The sequence below is a fragment of the Sphaerodactylus townsendi genome, linkage group LG08 (assembly GCF_021028975.2).
Source record: "Sphaerodactylus townsendi isolate TG3544 linkage group LG08, MPM_Stown_v2.3, whole genome shotgun sequence".
Lineage (NCBI taxonomy): Eukaryota > Metazoa > Chordata > Lepidosauria > Squamata > Sphaerodactylidae > Sphaerodactylus > Sphaerodactylus townsendi.
This window is the reverse complement of record NC_059432.1, coordinates 74,398,386-74,418,706: the sequence shown is the minus strand read 5'-3', so window position 1 is coordinate 74,418,706 and position 20,321 is coordinate 74,398,386. Positions and strand designations below refer to the sequence as shown.

General features: G+C 43.6%; 2 protein-coding genes across 4 annotated transcripts in view; both read right to left on the bottom strand.

Moving 5' to 3' along the window:
- Window positions 1–12,375: 12,375 nt before the first annotated feature.
- On the bottom strand, window positions 12,376–16,365 carry COPS9 (COP9 signalosome subunit 9). Its single transcript, XM_048506011.1, has 3 exons — window positions 16,214–16,365; window positions 15,201–15,273; window positions 12,376–13,307 (listed from the first exon to the last, which is right to left on the bottom strand). The coding sequence occupies exons 1-3, from the start codon at window positions 16,274–16,276 to the stop codon at window positions 13,270–13,272; spliced, it is 174 nt and encodes a 57-aa protein (XP_048361968.1). The 5' UTR covers window positions 16,277–16,365; the 3' UTR covers window positions 12,376–13,269.
- A 2,185-nt stretch (window positions 16,366–18,550) lies between these two features.
- The window catches only part of OTOS (otospiralin), a 35,876-nt gene continuing 34,105 nt past the window's right edge, over window positions 18,551–20,321 (bottom strand). For all 3 annotated transcript variants that reach the window (XM_048506227.1, XM_048506224.1, XM_048506226.1), the window contains 2 exons: window positions 20,067–20,093; window positions 18,551–18,990 (listed from right to left, as the gene is read on the bottom strand). In XM_048506227.1, the coding sequence (XP_048362184.1) occupies window positions 18,806–18,990; window positions 20,067–20,093 (212 nt within the window). In that variant the 3' untranslated portion in view covers window positions 18,551–18,805. The remainder of the gene's footprint in view (window positions 18,991–20,066; window positions 20,094–20,321) is intronic.

Below are 20,321 nucleotides of genomic sequence, written 5' to 3'. Positions count from 1 at the left end.
CACCCCTTAGCTGAACCCACTGCCCTACTCCCCACCAAACTCTCTCCACTGCTCCCCCCCACCCACTGCCCCTGGCCCGAGGCTACCTCTGGCTCAGTCTGAGGCACGCAGGATGGGCCAGCAAGTGGCATGGCCTCCCTCTCTCTCTTTCCCAGAGGAGAATAAGGAGGCTGCCTCTGCCTGGCTGGAAAGCTGGGGAGGACGGGAGAGAGGAAGGCTGTGTTGGCTCTCTGCCATTGCTGCCAAAAAAGTTCTTCCCTCCCCACTGCCTGAGAAGGCATTTTTTGGCAGTGGTAAGGGGGGAGGCGTGGCCTCTCTCTCTCCCTCCTGGTTTCTTCCCTGGCTCACCGGCCAGACAGAGGAAGAGGAGAAGAAAGAGGTTGTCTCCACCTAGCTAGTAAGCTGGGGAGGAAGCCTGGAAGGAGAGAGGGAAGCTGCTTGCTGGTGGATCCTCTTGAACAGGTGAGCGGCGAAAAGCGGGAAACGGGAGAGAGTTGCAGGAGTGCAGATTTTCATCGCAATCCTAACCTCAGTCTGCTCCCCTTGAATGGGGGGGTCAGGGGTCGACCCTGCTTTGGGTGGCCTCATTTTCCCCTCCCCCAGGTCCTTCTTGGGGGATGGGACCACATGGGGAGACCCCAGCAGCGCCACCTTGCGTTACAGACCTCCTGAGCGCCAACGGCTTTCCTGGTGGATGGCAGCCTGGCTGAGTCCAGGTGAGAAAGACGATGTCAAGTTTTAAAGGAGTTATTGCCATACCTGCAGCCCTGCAAGGTTTCATTTATTGGGGCTGTTTGAGGGGGAGGCGGGGGTGGGAGGGAATTGTTTGCTTCTGCATTGCCAAGGATGGCAGGAACGCATGGGGAAAGCCTTGCACGTGGATCTTGGAAGGTTTACTTCAAAGTAAGCCAGTGGAGGGTAAGCTTGTAGATCGTGGAAGGGAGGAAGGCCGGGATCATCCTCAGCCATGGTTGTACAGAGGTTTGCCAACTCCTGGCGGGCAAATCCCAGGACATTTGGGGGTAATTCTCAGAAGCTGTGGCTTTTGGGACCAGGGCGGGGCCCACTCAGTGAGGAATATGGCTGTCAAGTCCACCCTCCATGTCAGACATTTTCCTGGGGGGGGGGGGAGAATTTCAGCCCCCCCCCGAAGTTGACAACCCCATTAAAGGCACCAATTTTGATCCACTATCTAAGTGGAATTCGAGGGGGTTCTTTTGGGGAGGCATAATCAGTGTCTCTCAACACAAGAAAAGAGAAATGTGTGAAATGGGGGTTCTATTGCTGGTCATTTGAATCATGTACAAAAACAACAGGCTTTTTACCCCCCCCCCCCTTTTTTTTTGCTTTGATGGGTAAAAATGGGCCCCAAAGAAGGGAACTTCTCCCTGCATGAGAATATATACAGTGTTATCTTCATTTTAGATGTCAAAAAGTATTTGCGGCTCCAAGTGTTTTTTTTCCCATGGAAAATGGGTCCAAATGGCTCTTTGGGTGCTAAAGGTCGCTGACCCCTGCACTAGTGCAAGGATAATAGATGCTTTTCTGTTTCACCTACTAATTGCATCTTATTGGCGAGGGTTACCAGAGTCCTGGTGGTGGCTTGAGATCTTCTGTCATTACAATTGATCTTCAGGCAACAGAGATAACTTTACCTGGAGAAAATAGCTGCTTTGGAGGGTGGACTCTATGGCATTATACCTCATTGAAGTCCTTCCTCTCCCCAAACCCTGCTCTTTTCAGGCTTCACCCCAAAATCTCCAGGTATTTTCTGACCCAAAGTTGGCAATCCTATCATTGACTCGCGTGGCTGTTGCTCCACACATGTCCTATAAAATCAATGTTCTCAGGACCCAGAAAGGGCTGCTAGGGTGAAATATAACTGTGTGGTACCAGTCATGAAAGGACTTCTGCCTGTGTGAAGATAACCACAGTGGAAAAGCACAAAAAATATCAAGAAAGAAACTCCCTATGACAATTTCAGGCTTGCTTTAGTAGGACAATCCAGTCCTGTTGACAACTTCCAAGTCTATTTGGCAAGGATCCTAATATATCAGTTTTATTATGCCCTGTGAACATTTCACAAGTAAATATGTTACTCATTGACTGATTTGTTTAAATAAGTACACAGTTCCCACAGTTGGGTGGGCTTTGGAGATTTCAGACAGGAAATTTTCCACCATACAATCCTGGTCCTCTCATTAGTGCTAACAGAGCAACCCTTGACAAAATTAAACCCTTCTAAATCTATTGAAGTCAATAACCTTAAAAGAATGTAACTCTATTCAGGACTGCACTGCCAATCTATAAACCTGCAAAAATGTATGTGCATACTTAATTTTGTGCTTTGAGAGAATAATCAATAGAAGTTAAACTTGTGTGTAGACCTTTAAAGGAATAGAGGCTATCAAGGACTGTGAGAACTTTCAACTTGCTTAACTAAATTCAGTTGTATTTAATCATGCAGTGGATGCTGACCCTTAAGCTCCTAGTGAACTTGAACATAATGAATAAAATAAAATATTTCACATTGACTGCAACTTGCAATGATGCAAATTTATTTTTATAAATACTTCTTGAAAAAAGGATGTTAGTTGCCCCTGACATTTTACTACTTTTCTTTTGAACTCAAACAATTGCCAAATATACAGAACTGAAGTAACCATGTGCTGCTGCTGTGTTTTTGAAAATGCTTTCTTGAAAACTGGCTGGGGCTCAGAACAAAATATGCAAAGTGCATCTATAGGCCCAGTTACAGAAAAATGCAGAAGTTCCTTCAGGCTCTGGGCTCTTCAGCAGTGGTAAAGTCACCTTGTATTGTAAGCTGCCTTGAGTCTTCCAGAAAAAGGTGGGGTATAAATGTAATGTAATAAATAATAAACAAATAAAGTGAAGGTGGAAATGCTAAAAGAAGACAGTGGAAGTGTTCCAGTTCCCATGAATTTAGATAATAGTAAAAGCTTAGTTTCTGACCAGAGGCCAAGTGGAATAGTGCTGTTACCGTGCTGCTCAGGGTAACACTTTCCTTGCTCTAGAGTATCCCGCTCTCGGCAGCGCCCAGGAACCCAAGCAAGACCCGACAAGGCTCGGATATATATAAAAGAGGTTTATTGAGATGCTGACCTAAGTGTCAGCACCTCCCTTCCGCACCAACACTGCGCTGCCTAGCAGCCTTACAATCCCTTAAGTACACTTTCCCCCGTCGGGAGCCCGGGAGAACCAAAGACAGCCCACCACCATTCAAAACAACCAATCATTCATTTGCAACATGCAGGAACCAATCAGTGTCCGATAGGCATCCTCTTCTCAAGTTTCGCGCCAGAGCAGGGCGAGGCGATGACGTGTCCACTGGCGGGGGACACACAAAGGTTTTCTCCAGGTGTCCGGGGTCAGGAAGCCAAGAGCGATGACGTGAGTCCCCTTATCTGCCTGCTGACGAGATTAGGCAGGGCAAGGCGCTTCGGCTGAGGTTTCCCTTTGTCCGTGTGCATCAGGGGACTTTACACGTGAATGGGATAAGTCCGGGTGGGGCAGAGATGGCTCTCTGCCCTGGGCCGAGGAGGTTCCATACAAGCACAAATACAGGGAAACTTACAAATCCTATTTCTACCTAATACAAATCAGTTCCTACCTAAACAAATACAAGACAGAAATAAATTTTCCAATCGTTTTTAGTTCAGACATAGTCCAGGAGTGGGATTCTCTCCTGGCTCTGCTATCAGTGCTACAGAAGGAGCCACATCAGACTACACTTAGTAATGCTGATCCTGCATTATGGCCAAAAGTAACTCAGCCTGCATTTGTAGAGGTAGTTCCTTCTGTGGGGACAGATCAGAATGTGTATAAATTTGTGTATTTAATCAAGGAGGATTAATTCAAATGAAACAAGGATTTAAGAATCAAAATGGAGTGTCTCTGTATAGTGACCAGCTGAAGCCTGCATGTTTGCAAAGGTCAAAAGCCATGTTACCTATGCAGGCAGGCTACAGATAACATCTTTTGGGATCTTGTCTACGTGACAGCAGAAAGGTGCATTTTATGACATTGTGTTAGAACTTGCTAAATCAATGTGATTAATTAAATAAGGGAAAAGTATTCTATATAGTTAAATGAACATAGAAATAATGAGAGTGATTCATATTCACATGTATTTGTATTTCAGTATAATTCTATTGTTGTTAGAATCATTGTGTTAGAATTATGTTTTAACATTTCAAACTGGGGAATTGTTGGGGAGAATCATTTCAAACTGTTGGGAGAGAAGGGAATTTTTTATGACCCTATGAAGAATGCTGCATAGCCCTAGCTGCATGGCCTGAGGACATTGGCTTTCTCTGAGAGCCAACCAAGAATGTAACGGGTTTTTCTTGAAGACAGTGAGCTAGCTTTTATGGTAGTCAGCACCTTTGCATATGGGCAGGATGGCCATAAAAGCTCTGGCGATGCAGTTTGAATTACAGAAAGCGTGTGGCGGTGAGAATAAGGGGTTTGTCTTATTGTGACCAGAGACAGATCTGACCAATGAGATTCTTAAGGGGTATGGACCATCATACGTAGAGTAAAGGGATGGACTGTGTGACGTCTTTGCATCTACAAAAACTCAGGTCTTCCTATACTGTGTGTGACTCTCACTTGAGAGCCACCCGAAAGGGGGCGTGTCTCTCGCTTGAGAGCACCACGGTGCCTCTCCTTCGGGAGGAGGTCACCTCCTGGTTCTAAAGTTTGTGCTTTTCCCTCGGGGGTTGGGGAAGGTCACCTTTTGTAACTTATCTGTATTCTGTAACGTTCTAAATTCCATGTCTTTGAATTGAGAGCTCTCTCCCTCGGGAGAGTTCACATTCTGTAATCTTTATCTAAATTCTGCCAAAGTAAAAACTATCTGTTTGTGTATAATGTCAGATGCCTTGTGCCTTTCATTTTAACTTTAAGTTTTTTCTTAAAACTAACCCAGCTGTGTAGGACCAGAGAGCGGATCTGGCCCCACAGAACAGGCCAAGTGAAACTGAGGATATGGCTTTTCCTATGTAAAAGGTGGTCAAGTTGCAGCCAACTTATGGTAACCCCGGAGGGTTTTCAAGGCAAGAGACTAATCGAGTGGGCTTGCCATTGTCTTCCTCTGCACAATAACCCTGGAATTCTTTGGTGGTTTCTCGTCCAATTAATTACTCACCAGGCTGACCATGCTCAGTTTCTGAGTTCTGACAAGATCATGTTAGCCTGGGCCATCCAGGTCAGGTGGCTTTTCTATAGATCAGAACAAATGCCAGTTCTCAAAAACCTTTGCTGAAAGAGTGTCATGCAGTGGTCAGAAGTGGAAAAAGAACTGGTTTGTACTTTTGAAGAAATACCAGCAAGGTGTTTTTTTTTTGCTCCTGCAAGATATTTCCAGGAATTACTGCTGCCAGTTCTTCACTTCAGAATACTAGTGACCGGAAACTCTAAAATGATATTCTGAAACAGCATGAAAAGGCATCCAGCCATTTGACTGCACACTGCAATAGATGGAAACTGAATCCAGATTTAAATCAAATCAGTGCATTGATGCAGAACTATGGCTGATTATAAGGCAAGAGATTCAACATTGGAGGCATGTGCTTGAATTCTTAATTGCTATTAGGGTGTTTTGGGCCTCACACAGCTTTCTGGGGATTTCCCGACAAGCTCTTTGTAGACAACAATGAACATTTTCTGGGTCTCATGCAACCTCTTGGCAAGTATAATGATTTAATGTGTAAGTATTTGTGGCACATATCTTCAAAGGAGTGTAATGAGCACTACTGTGGGAAAACCATTCAGAATAAACTGATCACCCTTATGGCCAACAAAGGGTTAGAATATAGATAACACGTTGGATGAAGCTAAATATTACTCTGTTATATTAGGTTCTATGCCTGATGTAAGTTGCTCCAAAAAGATGTTATTTACAGGAGAGTTGTGGATGAAAATGGAGGAAAATTTGTATAAAAGAACATTTCCTGGTATTCAGGGCAATTCATGAATCAACTGGACAAGGTCTTACGAAGCTCTTGTTGAGAATGATGAAGGAAAATAACATAGAGGACTGCTGTGGTTGAGGTTATGGTAATGGTACCAACATGAAGGGACAAAAGAAAAGCTTTCAGGCAAGCTTTTTTATTTACAATGAACCAAAGAGCTTCATTTATACCCTGTGGCTGTCACTCTCTCAATCTGGTAGTTTCACACCCAGAGGTCAGCCCGAGGTGGCCAAGGATGGGGCCAGTCTGCTCCCTCCAGAGGGCTTTCTGGCAGTACAGGGAGGAAAAAAAATCCAACTCCACCCCTAGGCTGTGCCACTGGAGAGGCCTCCATATTGCTTATGGGGCATAAATCCAAGCCCCAGGCAATGACACAACTGCCCGCAAACCCGGAGTGAAAGCTCACTAACAGAGGCTCCACCCCTGGGAACAGTCAAGCCCACCCTACATTCCAGTGTCCAATTGGATGCCAGTGCAGCTCTGCAGACCTGCAGTCTTGATTTCAGGGTTAAGCATATGCTTTTAATATCTGGTTTAGGTTACATGGCACATTAAATGCATGTCAACAGCAAAAGCATCCCTACAGCCACACCTGATTACAGATACTTATTTACTTCATATATACTTTGCCTTTCTCTCCATTGTGCACCCAAAACAGCTTATATCATATACAGGGGAAGGCTCTATGAACTGTACATAGCAATTTCTGACATGTTTCCTTCTTTTGTTAAAAGGTTGACCCTTTCTAGTCTTGCCTCTTTCCCATTATTTTGATTGCAAGGCTTTTCTGTGACTCTGTCAGGCTACTGATTGGTCCATGCTGGGCAAGTTGTCCTATGCAGACAAACCCAGCAGGGCTGGCAAGGAATTAAGTGAAGCACAACTGCACCAGACTGTGATTTTGAGTGAGACCCCCATTGCACAGAGGAATGGGGGTAGCAATTAGAACATTCTTTGAAGTGCCCCTGCTGGTAGGTGACCAAAAGCATAGTTGCCAGCATTGCTGAACGACAGGTAGGTCACAGTTCAGACTGTGAGAGGAAAGTCAAATGCCATATGCATCTTTCATTTCTGTTGGGAAAGCACTAAGGGCTTTTATTTTTTACATCAGACTGATAAATCTACTTGTAACTGCTGAATAAGCTGGTAACTGATAGTACCTTTTAATTTTTATTTATTTATTTTATTATTCGATTTATATCCCGCCCTCCCCCATAGAACTCAGGGCAGCAAACAAGAACAATTAGAAACAACAAAGCATCAATAATAATAACATCACCATAAAAACAATAATCATAACATCACAATAAACAACTTGAGTAAATATCATTAATCATAACATCACAATAATGGCATAGATAAATTACAATAATCAAAACATCAAAATTAGGCAATATGGATAAATATAAAAACTCACCATTATATATGAGCACAGAATTAAGCATCAATAACACCAGTAATCACAACCTCATAACAAGGAACATATAAACATCAATAATCACAGTATCACTAGTAACCAACAAGAATAACAAGAGATGGCAACCCCTCCCTTCTACACCTCAGCCTACAAAGTTCTGCTGGAGATGGGAGTACTGTGTTAAAATACTGTTGTGTGAACTCATTAACATTCTGCAGAAATCGCTGAGTGGCAAGTCTAATAAAATAAATAAACACAGGTTGAATATGTAACTACCACGAGGACCCTGTCAGGACCCTGGCTAACACGTTTTGGATGAGCTGGAGCCTGCATAGAGCAAATTGCACCCAGAAGTGACTTCCGCATGGATCAGAGTGGCTGGATTGGTCTGGGAAAGATAGGGTGCCAGCTGCTTTGCCTGGCAGATATGGAAAAAACAAGCTGAGTGGTATGCGCTACCTAGGCCTTCATAGACAAGGAGGCATCCAGGAGCACACTCAAGCTCTTGTCAATCGATGAAGCTATCCTAAACACCACTGTTGATTTAGGAACATTATCCTCTATCTTCCCTTGCTCAAATTGTCAAAGGCAGCTCACACATCAGATAACAGAGACAACAAAACCCATAGCATTATCACTTTCATAGTGAATTGGCTGCCCTTACATAGATGACAAATGCAGCTGGGCAACCCACACTGCAGACTCAGATGATTCTCTAGGTTTGCAAAAAACAAAACAAAAACTTTTTAACCTTAAAAAAACAATATGAAAATGCTCCAGAAGGGACAGTACAGCTGAGAAGTGAGAACAGCTACATGCCAGTCAAAAGGGATAAAGGAGGAGATCAATATGCTTAAACTTGCAAGTTTAGAGAATCCTGGTACGGAAGGTTTGGGAAGCTGGAAATTTTCCAGTTGTTTTCTCCTCCTGGAAGTCCTCAGCTGATAAATAACTCATAGAATAAAACTATAAACAATGAAATGAGTAACAATATAATATTGGCTTTCATACGGGCTAAAAGTAACAACACTCAATAAAACAGAGGAATCAAGTCTATTTGACAGAGTTTTCTGATGACTCCCAAACCAGAGCTCAAAGCAAAACGTTGAAGACGTGATTTTAAAAAGACCAATGGATAAAAATGGCGCCAAATCGATGAAAGGGCATCAGGCAGCCTGTCATGAAAAGGCTGTTCCAGTTGCAGCAACACCACTGAAATGCCTCCATCTCAAGTTCCCATCCACGTGCATTCATTTTGTGGTTGCAATTGAGCGAGTCTGTCAGGATCATCTCAGGCAGATGACAGTGGTGTATTGGCAAATTTTGGCTTGTTCAGAGCTTTGAAACCCAAGTATTTTCACACACTTGCACCAAGACCTCGGCAGAAATCAAGTTTTCATAAGACAGAACGAACAATGTGAAATGTTACTAGGTAATACTGTTGTGGACAGTGGATGTTTAAGTGGAAATGTGGTAAGCTGCTAAACAGGGTAACAGAGGTCTCTTAGTATAACTTATAATTGTGAGGGGAAACAAGTCTGTTCTAACAGTTCTGCAACAAAAAAGAAAGAAACTTACTTGGAAACCTAAAGCCAGTCTGATGCAAGGGTTAGAACACTGGACTTCTATATGAAAACCTCAGATTCAGAGCAGAAACCTTTGTTAGGCTTCAAACCTCAGATTCAGATTTGGCCTTGGCAAAGGTTGCAGTCTCATTTAAATCCACAGGAGTAACACATTAAGGGAAGCCATAGGCTGCTAGTTTTATGTTTAGAAAATTAAGCATTGCATTTTGAGCTTGCTCTTCCTTTGCTTTTTATAATTCCTTTCCATAGAGAAACTTTTAACTGTTTGTAGTTTGCAGTGGCTTACTAAAGCAACGACCAGGGCTGAGCCTGGGCTCACTCGAGATGCTGCATCTTCCCCAGTTGCGCCAGCCTAGCTGCCAGTGAGGCTGGCCCCATTCCCAAACTCCATGTGGAACTTAGGAGAGGACCAGCCAGGCTGGCTCCACCTCCAAATACTCATGGAATTTGAATGCAGAGCTAGCCACCCTGCCCTGATCTCATGTGAAGTTTAGAGTGGCACAGCCTGTTTGCTGCTGGCCTCAGCCTCCAGCGTGAGGTCTAAAGCTGGCCCCAAGCTTTGCTGAGGCCAGCAGCAAACTAAGCACCAGGGGCTGACCGGCTCTAGTTTTATACTATTGGCTCCGTCCCCAAGCTACAGTTCCGTTCAGGCTGAGATTGAGGGGCAGAGCCAATAGTATAAAACTAGAGCTGGTCTGTCCTTGGTGCTTCAGTTTGCTTGCAGTGAGGCTTAGACTGCAGCCTGGCCAGCAGCAAATAGACAGTGCTGCTCCAAACTCCATGTACTGATTGAGTGGGGGAGCTCGGGGTGCCTGTCTGGCTGTCCCCTCCTAAGTTCCACTTGGAGTTTGGAAGTGGGGTCAGCCTCACTGGCAATGTTTAACTGTGCCCCTGCCAAAACTCCTCAGGGCCAGGGTGGTTACGCAGGGGAGGACATGGCAGTGCACCCCACAGGAAGTGACAGCCAGGGCTCTAACCCCCTCATTACACTAGTGTGCAAAGGTCCAAAAATGAGGAAGAGAATTCACTATGGTTGGTCAGCTACAACAGAAATACCAGCTTCACTACACACCAGTACATCTATCCAAGGGACAAGAAGCATGTCCATAACACCTTAAAATTACTTCTAATGGGTCTTAGATATTTTTACTAAGGCCGTTTCCGCACGAAGGTGGAAACGGCCGGGTCAGCGTTTATGACGCCGATCCGACGACGCTGGGACCGTCCGAATGGACGGTCCTGGGAATAGCCGGGCAGCCGGCACCACGGAGCGCCGGCGCCTGGCCGACCGGGCATGTCCCCGGGCCTCCGGCGGGTCGGCAAGGCCTGGGGACACGCCCCCCTGGCCCTGCACGCCTGCTCCAGCGGTGCAGGGCAGGGGGGGGTGTCCCCAGGCCTCGGCGACGCGCCGGAGGCCCGGGGACAAGGTGAGTGCTGGGTGGGGGAGGCGACGTGAAGCCGCTGCCATTCGCTCGGCAGTGGCTTCACTGCAGCATTTCACCAAAAAGAACGCTGGGAAGCGCTCTGGGGAAATGCCGGCTTCAGGCCGGGAGGGCGGCGCGAGGGCGGCGCGGCTGCGTTGCAGCTGCGCCCCCTGTGCGAATGGCGGCCTGGAGATGGCGTTTTTACCGTCTCCAGGTTGCCATTCATTGCCCGTGTGGAAACGGCCTAAGAGGTGTGGAAAGGCTGCAATGAGACTTATAAGAAACTCTGCAAAAGAGGGACAAATAATTGGGAAGCTGGTTGTAATCAGCACACAGGCCTTAAGACCAACCATTCAGTGCAGAACCACCATGGTTAGCTTCTAAAGGGTGGCGTAAGTCTTCTGAGCCCTATGGAAAGCGTTCAGGTCGGGGAATTTCTAGAGCTCACTCCCCTCCTGTGCTGTCCAGAAGCCCTCTAGTTGGTAGGGCAGTGATGCCTTCCCCAGCTGCTGGAGCCCTATGGATTTGGCTTAGTACTCACCTCTCTCTGTGGCTTCCAACACGTAATAAATTAGTCCAAATGTGGTCTAAGGGCAGAATCTGAGCTCGGGAACAAAATTAATTTCTGTCCTTGACTTGGCAAAAATATGGCACCACAATAGCGTGTCAGGAGATTATTGCCAACTGTCTTCAAAGGAATTCTATTCTCAATTTTACCTAATGGTATTCAGGACAGGATAATATATAAGGCTTAAATAATTTTTTTTACTACAGAGGAGATACAAATGTGTGGGATTTTGATCCACTGCCCCAAATGTTGATGATGTAGATCAAATACACATCACAAAAAGGTAAACTGCATTTTATGCCTTTCAGCTACAGTAGGGAGCCCCAACCTTTTTGAGTCTACGAGCGGAATTCTGACATGACATGGTGGGTGCAGCAACAAAATGGCTGCCACAGGAGCCAGCCATAAAATGCCTGCCACAACTTAACTTCAGTAACAGTGCAAATCTTCATGCTGTTGTGGCAACTGCTGCCAAAGCAACATTTTTTTTTAAACTGCACAGTCAACCAAATCTCCAATAGTGAATCAGAAGCCCCAAATACTTCCTAAAAACACTTGGTGGGCGCACCAGATAAAATGTCAGCAGGTACCACACCAGGGACCCCTGAGCTGAAAAGTTGATGTGCAACTTTGCTTTTGTTTTTCATTCAAACATTATTACCCTTTAATGACAGTGGGCATTAACACATGCACAAACCATTGAGAGAAAACAAAGTAGCATTTTACCAGCGCATGTGTTTTTGATGTTCCAAATTTGCCTTTAGAACTTGTCAAAGAAAACAGTCTGCTTCCTTGCAGACTAAGAAAGCAACATGAGCACAATTGAAATATTCATCTAAACTCTGTTCTGCTTTGGAAAAAGTTATGACTATTGCATAAGTTATACCTGCTGCATAAATAACTCACTACTTTGTGGAAAACCCTTCTTAAGGCATACTATAACCCAAACAAAACTGCAAAATTAAGAATTATACAGCAGTAAAAAAATTGATTCCAAACTATGAGTTGAATCCCATAAAAATGTTTTGAAAGGATTCAGCTCTGTAGTCAAACAATATAATATTCAGAAGTTACACACAACCGTACTGCTGGCATCGACATCAAGCCTTTCCTTGTTCCATGTGATAATCTGTCAAAATAAGTATAAATTGGTTCTTGAGTGTCCTCAGTTATCATTTAAATTATCTGCAGATGAGTTTAGATTGTACATAGCTAGGTTTGTGGCTGGCAACTACTATAGCAGTAAGACATACATGAAGAGTACGCTGAGATTTGATAGGTGTACAAAGAGAACATGGATTCCTAGCAATATTTATACAAGTAAACACATTTCTTTCAGAGACAAAAAAACCCAGGCCAAAGAACTGAAATGCAAATTCTTCTGTGTGGTGGAGCTTTCAATTTTGTTTTTAATTGCAGCAACAGAAATTGCCTAGAAAACTGCTTTTGAAACTTGTGGTAACTTAAAAACAATCTGAGATATGGGACAGCTGTTCAAAATGAACAGAAAATTCAGACCTCTTTCTGAACTCAAATTCTCAAATGATGATAATCAACAATAATTTAGGTCCTACTAGCATTGCTGTCCTCTGTTATACTTTTACACATAAATACAGCTGAGTACAGTCATGTGAAATCATATTTTTCCCAGTGGCTTCTCTTTATGTTATTTATCTTGTTTAGCACATCAGGAGACTGCCTAGATTCATGGTGGCGAACCTATGGCACTCCAGATGTTCATGGACTACAATTTCCATCAGCCCCTGCCAGCATGAGGCTGATGGGAATTGTAGTCCATGAACTGGGGTGCCATAGGTTCACCACCACTGGCCTAGATAATTCATATGGTTCATGCACTTGGAAGTAAATTCCACTAATCCTCCAGTGTCAACTGCTAGCAAATAAGTTTAGGGTTATGGTATTAAATTCCCCCCTTCCCCACTATTTCTAAATTAACAAAGAAGCAAATGCCTAATAATGCCAAGTGGCCCATATAAACAATCTCTGAAACAAACTGACAAGTCCATATCTTTGAGTGGTACAACATCTGGTCAATTGTATACCCATACACAAGAGATTCTATCTACATTTTATTGAAGCAAGCCTACAAAACTGTACATCTACTTATTTCCTAGTGAAAAACAGCTCTACAGTTCTGCCTTTATCCATCTTTAGCCATGTTGTGATTTTTTTCCCATCTTGGACACAATATTCACAGCTTCTTTTTGTTTTGAACATAGAGGTCTAGATATTTAATGCTGTACAGTTAAGAGGATTTTCACTGGATATCATCATCATCAAACATATCTTCAAAACCTAAACAAACAAAAAAGAAAATCAATTAACATGACTGCAAGAATCTATCTTTGTAATTCTGAATAGCATCATGTATATTGTGAGGAGTTTAACAATAATTTGAAGATTGTGTGTGGGTGGGGTGGGGGAAAGTGCAAAATAACTTAAGGAAGCTACTTATCATTACAAGACCTTCAGGTGAAAATATTTGATAATCATGAAATGAGAAGAATTTGATTAACATTTGAAAATGTGGCCGAACAAGTTTAAATCTGTCACTCAATTTAATTTTGAAATTCCTTTCTCTTTAGCAATCCAGCCTCTCAATTATGAATTTGGCATGAGCCCTGGTATTGACCATTAGGGGTTACTAGTACTGCTTGATGGAGTAATGTGGAAAAACCAAATTAGATATGATTGACATAAAGAAATTACTTTTAGTTCACCATTTACTCAACTGGGCTCGCTTTCAGTTAACTTTCACTTTCTGGATGTTTAGCTAATGGAAGCGTTTTTGGTAAACATGAAGAATGTTTAAATGTACGCACTAGAAAATTGCTTCTGAGGGCATAATGCTCTGGCAAGAGACACTATCTCTTGCCAGAGACAACAAGGCTATCCTTGTCTTACTATTGTTTTTCCCTTCTGTGCTAGAGTTTGCTTTCCTTCCCTCCTCTCCGGGCAGCTGTCCAGGTGCCAGATCCCGAGCGGAAGGCGGTAGAGCCTGTCATGAGATTCTTTTCAATTAGTCATGCTTATCTTGATTAATAGACACTGGTCATATGCAAACACACTGGTTTCTACTGTGATGCTAGATTTCTACAATTTCCTAAACTGTCATTTGATTTTTGGGACACCTTGAGAGCATGAGCTCTGGTCTCCATCAGATTGTTCTCCGTACAGAAATTAACATCCTATTGTTTTCCTTACTGAAGCCGTGGTTGATTTTATTTGATCCAACAGGACTATCTGCCGCATCAACTTAAACACTATAAGCATCCTTGTCTGTGGGAACATATCATAGAACTTGTTGTTTTTCAACTCTGATCCTTCAGAGGTTTTTTCAACTCTGAAGATCAAAGGATGAAGTGAATAAACAAGAGGGTTCTTTCAAGTGAGGTCACTTGGATTACGACAGAAAAGGAATGCCGAATGTACACATTTAGATGCATTACATGACTAAACTGAGGCTACTGTACTGTGAGAAGACAAGAGTCACTGGAAAAGACAAAAATGATAGGAAAAGTTGAAGGCAGCAGGAAAAGAGGAAGACCCTACATGAGATGGACTGACTCAACAAAGGAAGCCATGGTTCTCAGTTTGCTCTCATGGTTGTTCTCACAGTTCTCAGACCTGACAAGGCTGTTGACAATAGGGCATTTTGGAGGACACTGATTCATCGGGTTGCCATGAGTTAGAAGCGAATTGAAAGCACATAGCACAAACAGAGCTCTCTATAACAGTCTCACTACATCAGCATTACATACTGTTGGTGTAAACTGTAAACATGGAATTTAAGTAATTCCTGCATATTCTCTATGTTTTGACCACCATGCAGAAGCATTTTACTATAGTTTCAATACAGCCAGCACCGGATTTAATTCAGGTGCTCAGCAACTGATTAAACCTGACGTCCTCTTAACTTGGGTTGCTACAGAGATCAGAAACAAGTTTTCCTCCCTTTGAAGCAATTTATTTTTCCACTTGAGGTTTGAATGGAACATTTTAACCTTTTATTTCCTCTGGGCAAGGATCAGAGAGTTGGAGGTTCTAAAAATCTTAATGGTCGAATTGGTATTTGAATCTGGGTCCATCAACTCCTAGTCCAATACCTTCACTACTACGCCAACTACTAGAGAATGGCTAAAATGTTAGGTCTGGTTCAAACCCAAAATGTAACATACTAATACTTACTGTTAAAGAAATCTGCATGTACTGCCTTTTCATTGGCAGCCAAATCCATCAACAGACCTGTACTTCCTCCAGCCTGAGAAATAATGATAATTTTATTATCTATAACAATTACAAAAAATGTTATCATCCATAAAGATAATTAGTATGTACACAAAAAACTTAGTTTTTATGCACTGATCAATATTTTTTAGATATCTTACTAAACCATGACAGCTGTCGACAATGACAAGTTCATTCAATTTAATGCCCCATTTTTGCCACACTTAAATGAAACTAGTAACATGTGACAGATATCAGAGGGTGAACTATGAGGAAGACCTCTGAAGCAACAGTGGCAGAAAAAGTACCAAAAGTATAGTGACACAAAAGGACCTGAAATTCTTGATTATACTTTTAGAAATTTTTTAACAAAGCATTCATACAGTTTTTTATAACATTAGTGGAAGATGAAGATTATTCTCTACGAAGGGTGCGAACATCCACACTCTCTTAAAAATCCAACTATGAAGTGACTATTCAGCCAACACGTGACTATACTCTACACACATTCATACGATCTGTGGAGGATCATGCACCGAAAACCAAGCTGACCACAAACATTTTGTCACAGTAAATCTGCTAATCTTCAAGGTACCTTAAGACACCCCTGTATTTGCTGCAAGAGACTAACGCAGATACCCCACTGAACGTCGCTCCATGCTTTCTCACCCACTTTTAGCTCCTTGGGGGTGCAGACCTGTATATATTATGGTAAAAAGCGCCCTGTGCAAAATGTTAGTCGCTCGAAGTCCAACCCCAAGCAGAATTACAATAGCCCTAATAGGCTGTAAGTCTACATCGGATGGTGCAGCAAGAACATTTCTCCCGACCGGCTCTCATGAAGGCTCCCTCCTCCTTGAACAGATGGCTGCTGGCCTCGGGGTGGGCGAACCTACACTCCTACCTCGCCCACCAACCCCAACCAAACAAAGCGGCAGGAAAACGCCTCTCCTGTAACGCAGCAGCCGCCTCACCTCGTCGAGGTCCACATAAGGACCTGCACCCTCAGGGAACATCTCATCCACCGCGGGCTTCATCGCAGCTATCTACCTTCTACTAACATCCGGTAGAAATGGGAACTGATTTCCGGCTACTCTAGGCGCGGGGAGAGACTTCTCATCTATGGTGTCCTTCCGAGGCTTTCGAAAGACTAGTTCCGAAGGCTTCCCCTGCTCGGCTCGGCTGCCGCGTTACGGGAGAGGCTCGGCTTCCCCTGCCTCCGCTGCCTTAATCCGCGCGGAAGATGTTCTCCGTCACTGACTGCTGTCAAGCTCATTCCAGACAATATATTTATAACGAGTTGCAATCGTTATAAATTAACGCGGTTTCCCTTTTTTTAAGTGGAAAAAGAATTCATGTATAACAATTGCAACTCGTTATAAATATGCTGTGCGGAATGAGGCTCTGAGCTTAGTTTATAGTAAGCGCCGTAGGATTTACTCTTCAAAAAACCTGCTTGGTGTGCTGTCAGCTTTCTTCATGCCTGAAACGACACTGAACAGGTGGAGGTTTTGTAGTGTAGTAGATCTTGGGTTACAAACAGAGCTTCTTGCCTCCTCTTCTGATTTGAAAGCAGGTTACACTTGGTGGGTCTGGGTCATATCCTGTAATTAATCCTTGGTTCCTGGATAACTAGTGATTGAAGACTTCTGCAGATGTGCAAAAGTGTTCCCTCTTTTTGTTGTTTAGGATGAGACCTTTGTTTTTCCTTTGTTACAAGGGTACCTGGAGTTGCTTATATAGAATTCAGTGGTGTAAGAAGCAGTAATGATTAGATTGTAGATGGCTTTAAAAGTAGACTAGGGCCGTTTCCACACGGCCTCCAGTCGTCCCCACGCCGCCAAGAGTTCTGGCGGCGTGGGGGCGCAAGCCCGTTCGCACGCAAGCGTGCGAGCAGGCGAAGCGGTGGTCGGCAGACGGCAGGCGGCTCCGCACGGAGCCGCCTCTTCCCCCTTCCCCGCCCCACTCACGGTGTCCTCGTCGTCGCCTGCTGGGCGTCGCAGCCCCGCCCACGCTGCCCTCCGGGTCGGAGGGCAGCGTGGGCGGGGCTGCGACGCCCAGCAGGCGACGACGAGGACACCGTGAGTGGGGCGGAGACGGGAGACAGCGTCTTCCCGGCAGCGCGGTTCGCACCGCGCCACCGGGAAGACGCTTCCTCCCCAACAACAACCCTTTAAAGGGTTGTTGTTTAGGGCGGCCTGACGCTGCCCTGGGGGGAGGGAAGCGCATTCAGGTCAGCAGCGGCGCATGTGCGAACGGCGGCCTGGGGGCGGCGTTTTTACTGCCCCCAGGCCGTCGTTAATGGGCCGTTCGGAAACAGAGTAGGTAAATATATGCAGGATGGACTGACCAGCAGCTGGTAAGCAACAATGGGGAAGGCTGTGTCCTTCATTTCTCACTTGCAGGCTTCCCAGGTGCATCTGGTGTGCCATTGTGCAAATCCACATGGTGGACTAGCTGAATCTTTTCAGTAATCCTGCTGGGCTTTTCTTGTGTTCTTGACTCCCAAATTAATTCAGATTAGTGAGGATCTTCTGAGTTTCGTTGGGTTGATTTACAGAAACCGAATTTGTGGGATGGGGAACGTAACCTATTCTAGGTTCTCCAGGCCACCCATGAGGATTGGGAAGAGTAAAACTCACAGCCAGGTTCGGAAACTCTTGGAGACCTGGGGATGGAGTCTGGAAGATAAGGACCTTAGTGTGGTACAGTGCCATAGAGTCTACCCTTCAACGCATTCATTTTCTCCAGGTGAACTGATCTCAGTAGTCTGGAGTTGAGCAGTAACTCCAGGGAATTCCCTGGTCCTACTTAGAGGCTGGAACAGTTTCAGAGTCTTATGTATGTGACTTGTGTGTTGTTCTGAGTTCCTGCACATGCTGTTCCCACTCCCAATTGGGACTGCATGGGACATGCACAAGGAACTTCAACTCCACCCCTCCCCCCAAGTGAAACTGTCCTGTGAAGGAACTGATTGGCCTGTTTGAAACTTTAGGCTGATCCTGCATTGAGCAGGAGGTTGGAATAGACTGCCTAAATGACCCCTTCCAACTCAATAATTCTATGAAATGCAGTCATCTATATATAGCCTTATACTTATTCCTAGTTCCTTAGCATAAATTAGTTTAAATACACTGCATGGTGAGTTCAGTACCACTGAGAAGTAAAAGGTGCACAGAAAAACTATTGCAAAAACCTACAAATAAACTTTTCCACAGCAATTTAGATAATGTGTTCATATGAAAAAGTGCTGTAGCCAAACATTTTTTCCATAAATGTGCCTTCAAAAATAAGGATTCAGAGGCATTGTGAAAAGTAAACAGCATTAGAATCAAGAAATTCTTTATTCAAATTGCAGAAATATATATGTTAAGTATAGATAATCTGCTAAAAAGAAGTTATGCTAGAATCATTATTGTTTAAAAAAACAGAAAAAAACACAAGAAGCTGCATGCTTGATACAAAGGAAGCCTTGTAACAACATGTTTGTTAAGCAAGTAATTTTGGTGTTTCTTTGCAACAGTAAAACTTATTCAATCTCTGAACACTGGGATTAGCCCAGTGAGTTAGTGCTCGTGATATGGGACAGCATATCCAAGAGTATTTCCAATTGGCTGATGAGCAAAGAAGGTTCTGGCCATCTCATTGATTCTGTGGTATGCTCCTAAGGTCCGGAAGTACTCCACATATGACCAGAAATCATTGGTTGAGAAAGGCCAGTAAGGCATACCTGCAGGTTCTCTATACGGGTCTAAAATAAAAAGAATTATCTTAATGTATGACATTTTCAGTAGACAAAGCTTGACATGAGGACCCAAGACTACTGAAACATGTACTTTTCATTTTCTGCCATGTGGCTGGTATTACCTTGCCCGGTCAAAAGACACAATAACAAAAAAAACTTTTTAAATTTCACAACTTTGGAATTGTTTGCCTATTTTACAATGTAACAAAAGCTAGAGAAATGTGTTGGGTTCTAATGCCTGAGCGCTACAAATGTCCAAAGAGGTTGATATAATTTGGAGAGCGGGAAGAGAAAAGGTAGCAGAACTTAACACATCAAAACATAAACCACAGCAGACTTTTAACATGTGATGTATATCCAAATAATTCCATGAATATAAATGGCACATCATAATATCTGAATTTCAATTTTGAACCAGATGGCACATCATTAACTTTTAATCAGTGTTGTATTGTACATTCATTTAATGAGCTCACTTTGGGTCATCACGCACCATCTTTTTGGCACTGTACTGGTTCTATGTAGCCTCAAGTGCTGCATGCAGAGAACTTTAAACTTCAGTACAGTTGGTCACATGTAGTTCTTGTTCCATTGGGGAAGGCATCTTGTTTCATTGGGGAAGTACATGGCATTTTGAGCTGTGATGATTTACCTAACTTGGTTCCCATTTATTTGTTTGCTTGTTTATGTGTTTGTTTATTTCCCACTTTTCCAAGTTGTTCCAAGGCGGCTTACAATAGTTAAAAACATTCCCAGCTAACACCAAAAATAAAGTAGCAAACCCCAAAATTTCCCCTCTCCCCCCCCCCTTAAAAGATTCCTGCCATTCAAACCCCCTTAAAAGCCCTGACAAACACTTCACTTTTTAGGGAACCTTTGGGGCCTTTATTGCAAATGTGTATATAGTTTTGAGCCTACCAAATCCAGAGCCAATGAGATTTTCCCAAAGTCTGATCTCACTCCCTCTGAAATCAACAGAAGCCTCTCTTCTGATATCAGTGAGCTTTTGAACAATGTATTTGGGAAGATTCCCACTATAGATTTGGGGTTGGGGATGAAAAAGAGAACTTTCAAAACATTACCGTCTTCATCCTCAATAGGCCTGGCATCTGCAAATAAACAAGAAATTCATCACCACTGGATCTCAAATGGAAAGATTTTGCAGAGCAAATACCTGTTCTGTCACCCAAAAACAAACATGTCTAAACTGTCTGAATAAAGACTCTACTGTTCTCCCCTTCACCCACTGTAGACGTCTACTATTTCTACTTACCAGAGAATAAAATATTAATTATATTAAAATACTCTTTAATAGCAAAACTATATGCACAGAGTAG

Excerpts from the sequence above, each read along its gene's own strand:
- COPS9 (XM_048506011.1), bottom strand. The coding sequence starts at position 16,276 with ATGAAGCCCGCGGTGGATGAGATGTTCCCTGAGGGTGCAGGTCCTTAT. Across the intron at positions 15,274-16,213 it reads CTTATGTGGACCTCGACGAG|GCTGGAGGAAGTACAGGTCT; the intron begins GTGAGGCGGCTG and ends ATTATTTCTCAG. Across the intron at positions 13,308-15,200 it reads ACATGCAGATTTCTTTAACA|GTTTTGAAGATATGTTTGAT; the intron begins GTAAGTATTAGT and ends TTGTTTGTTTAG.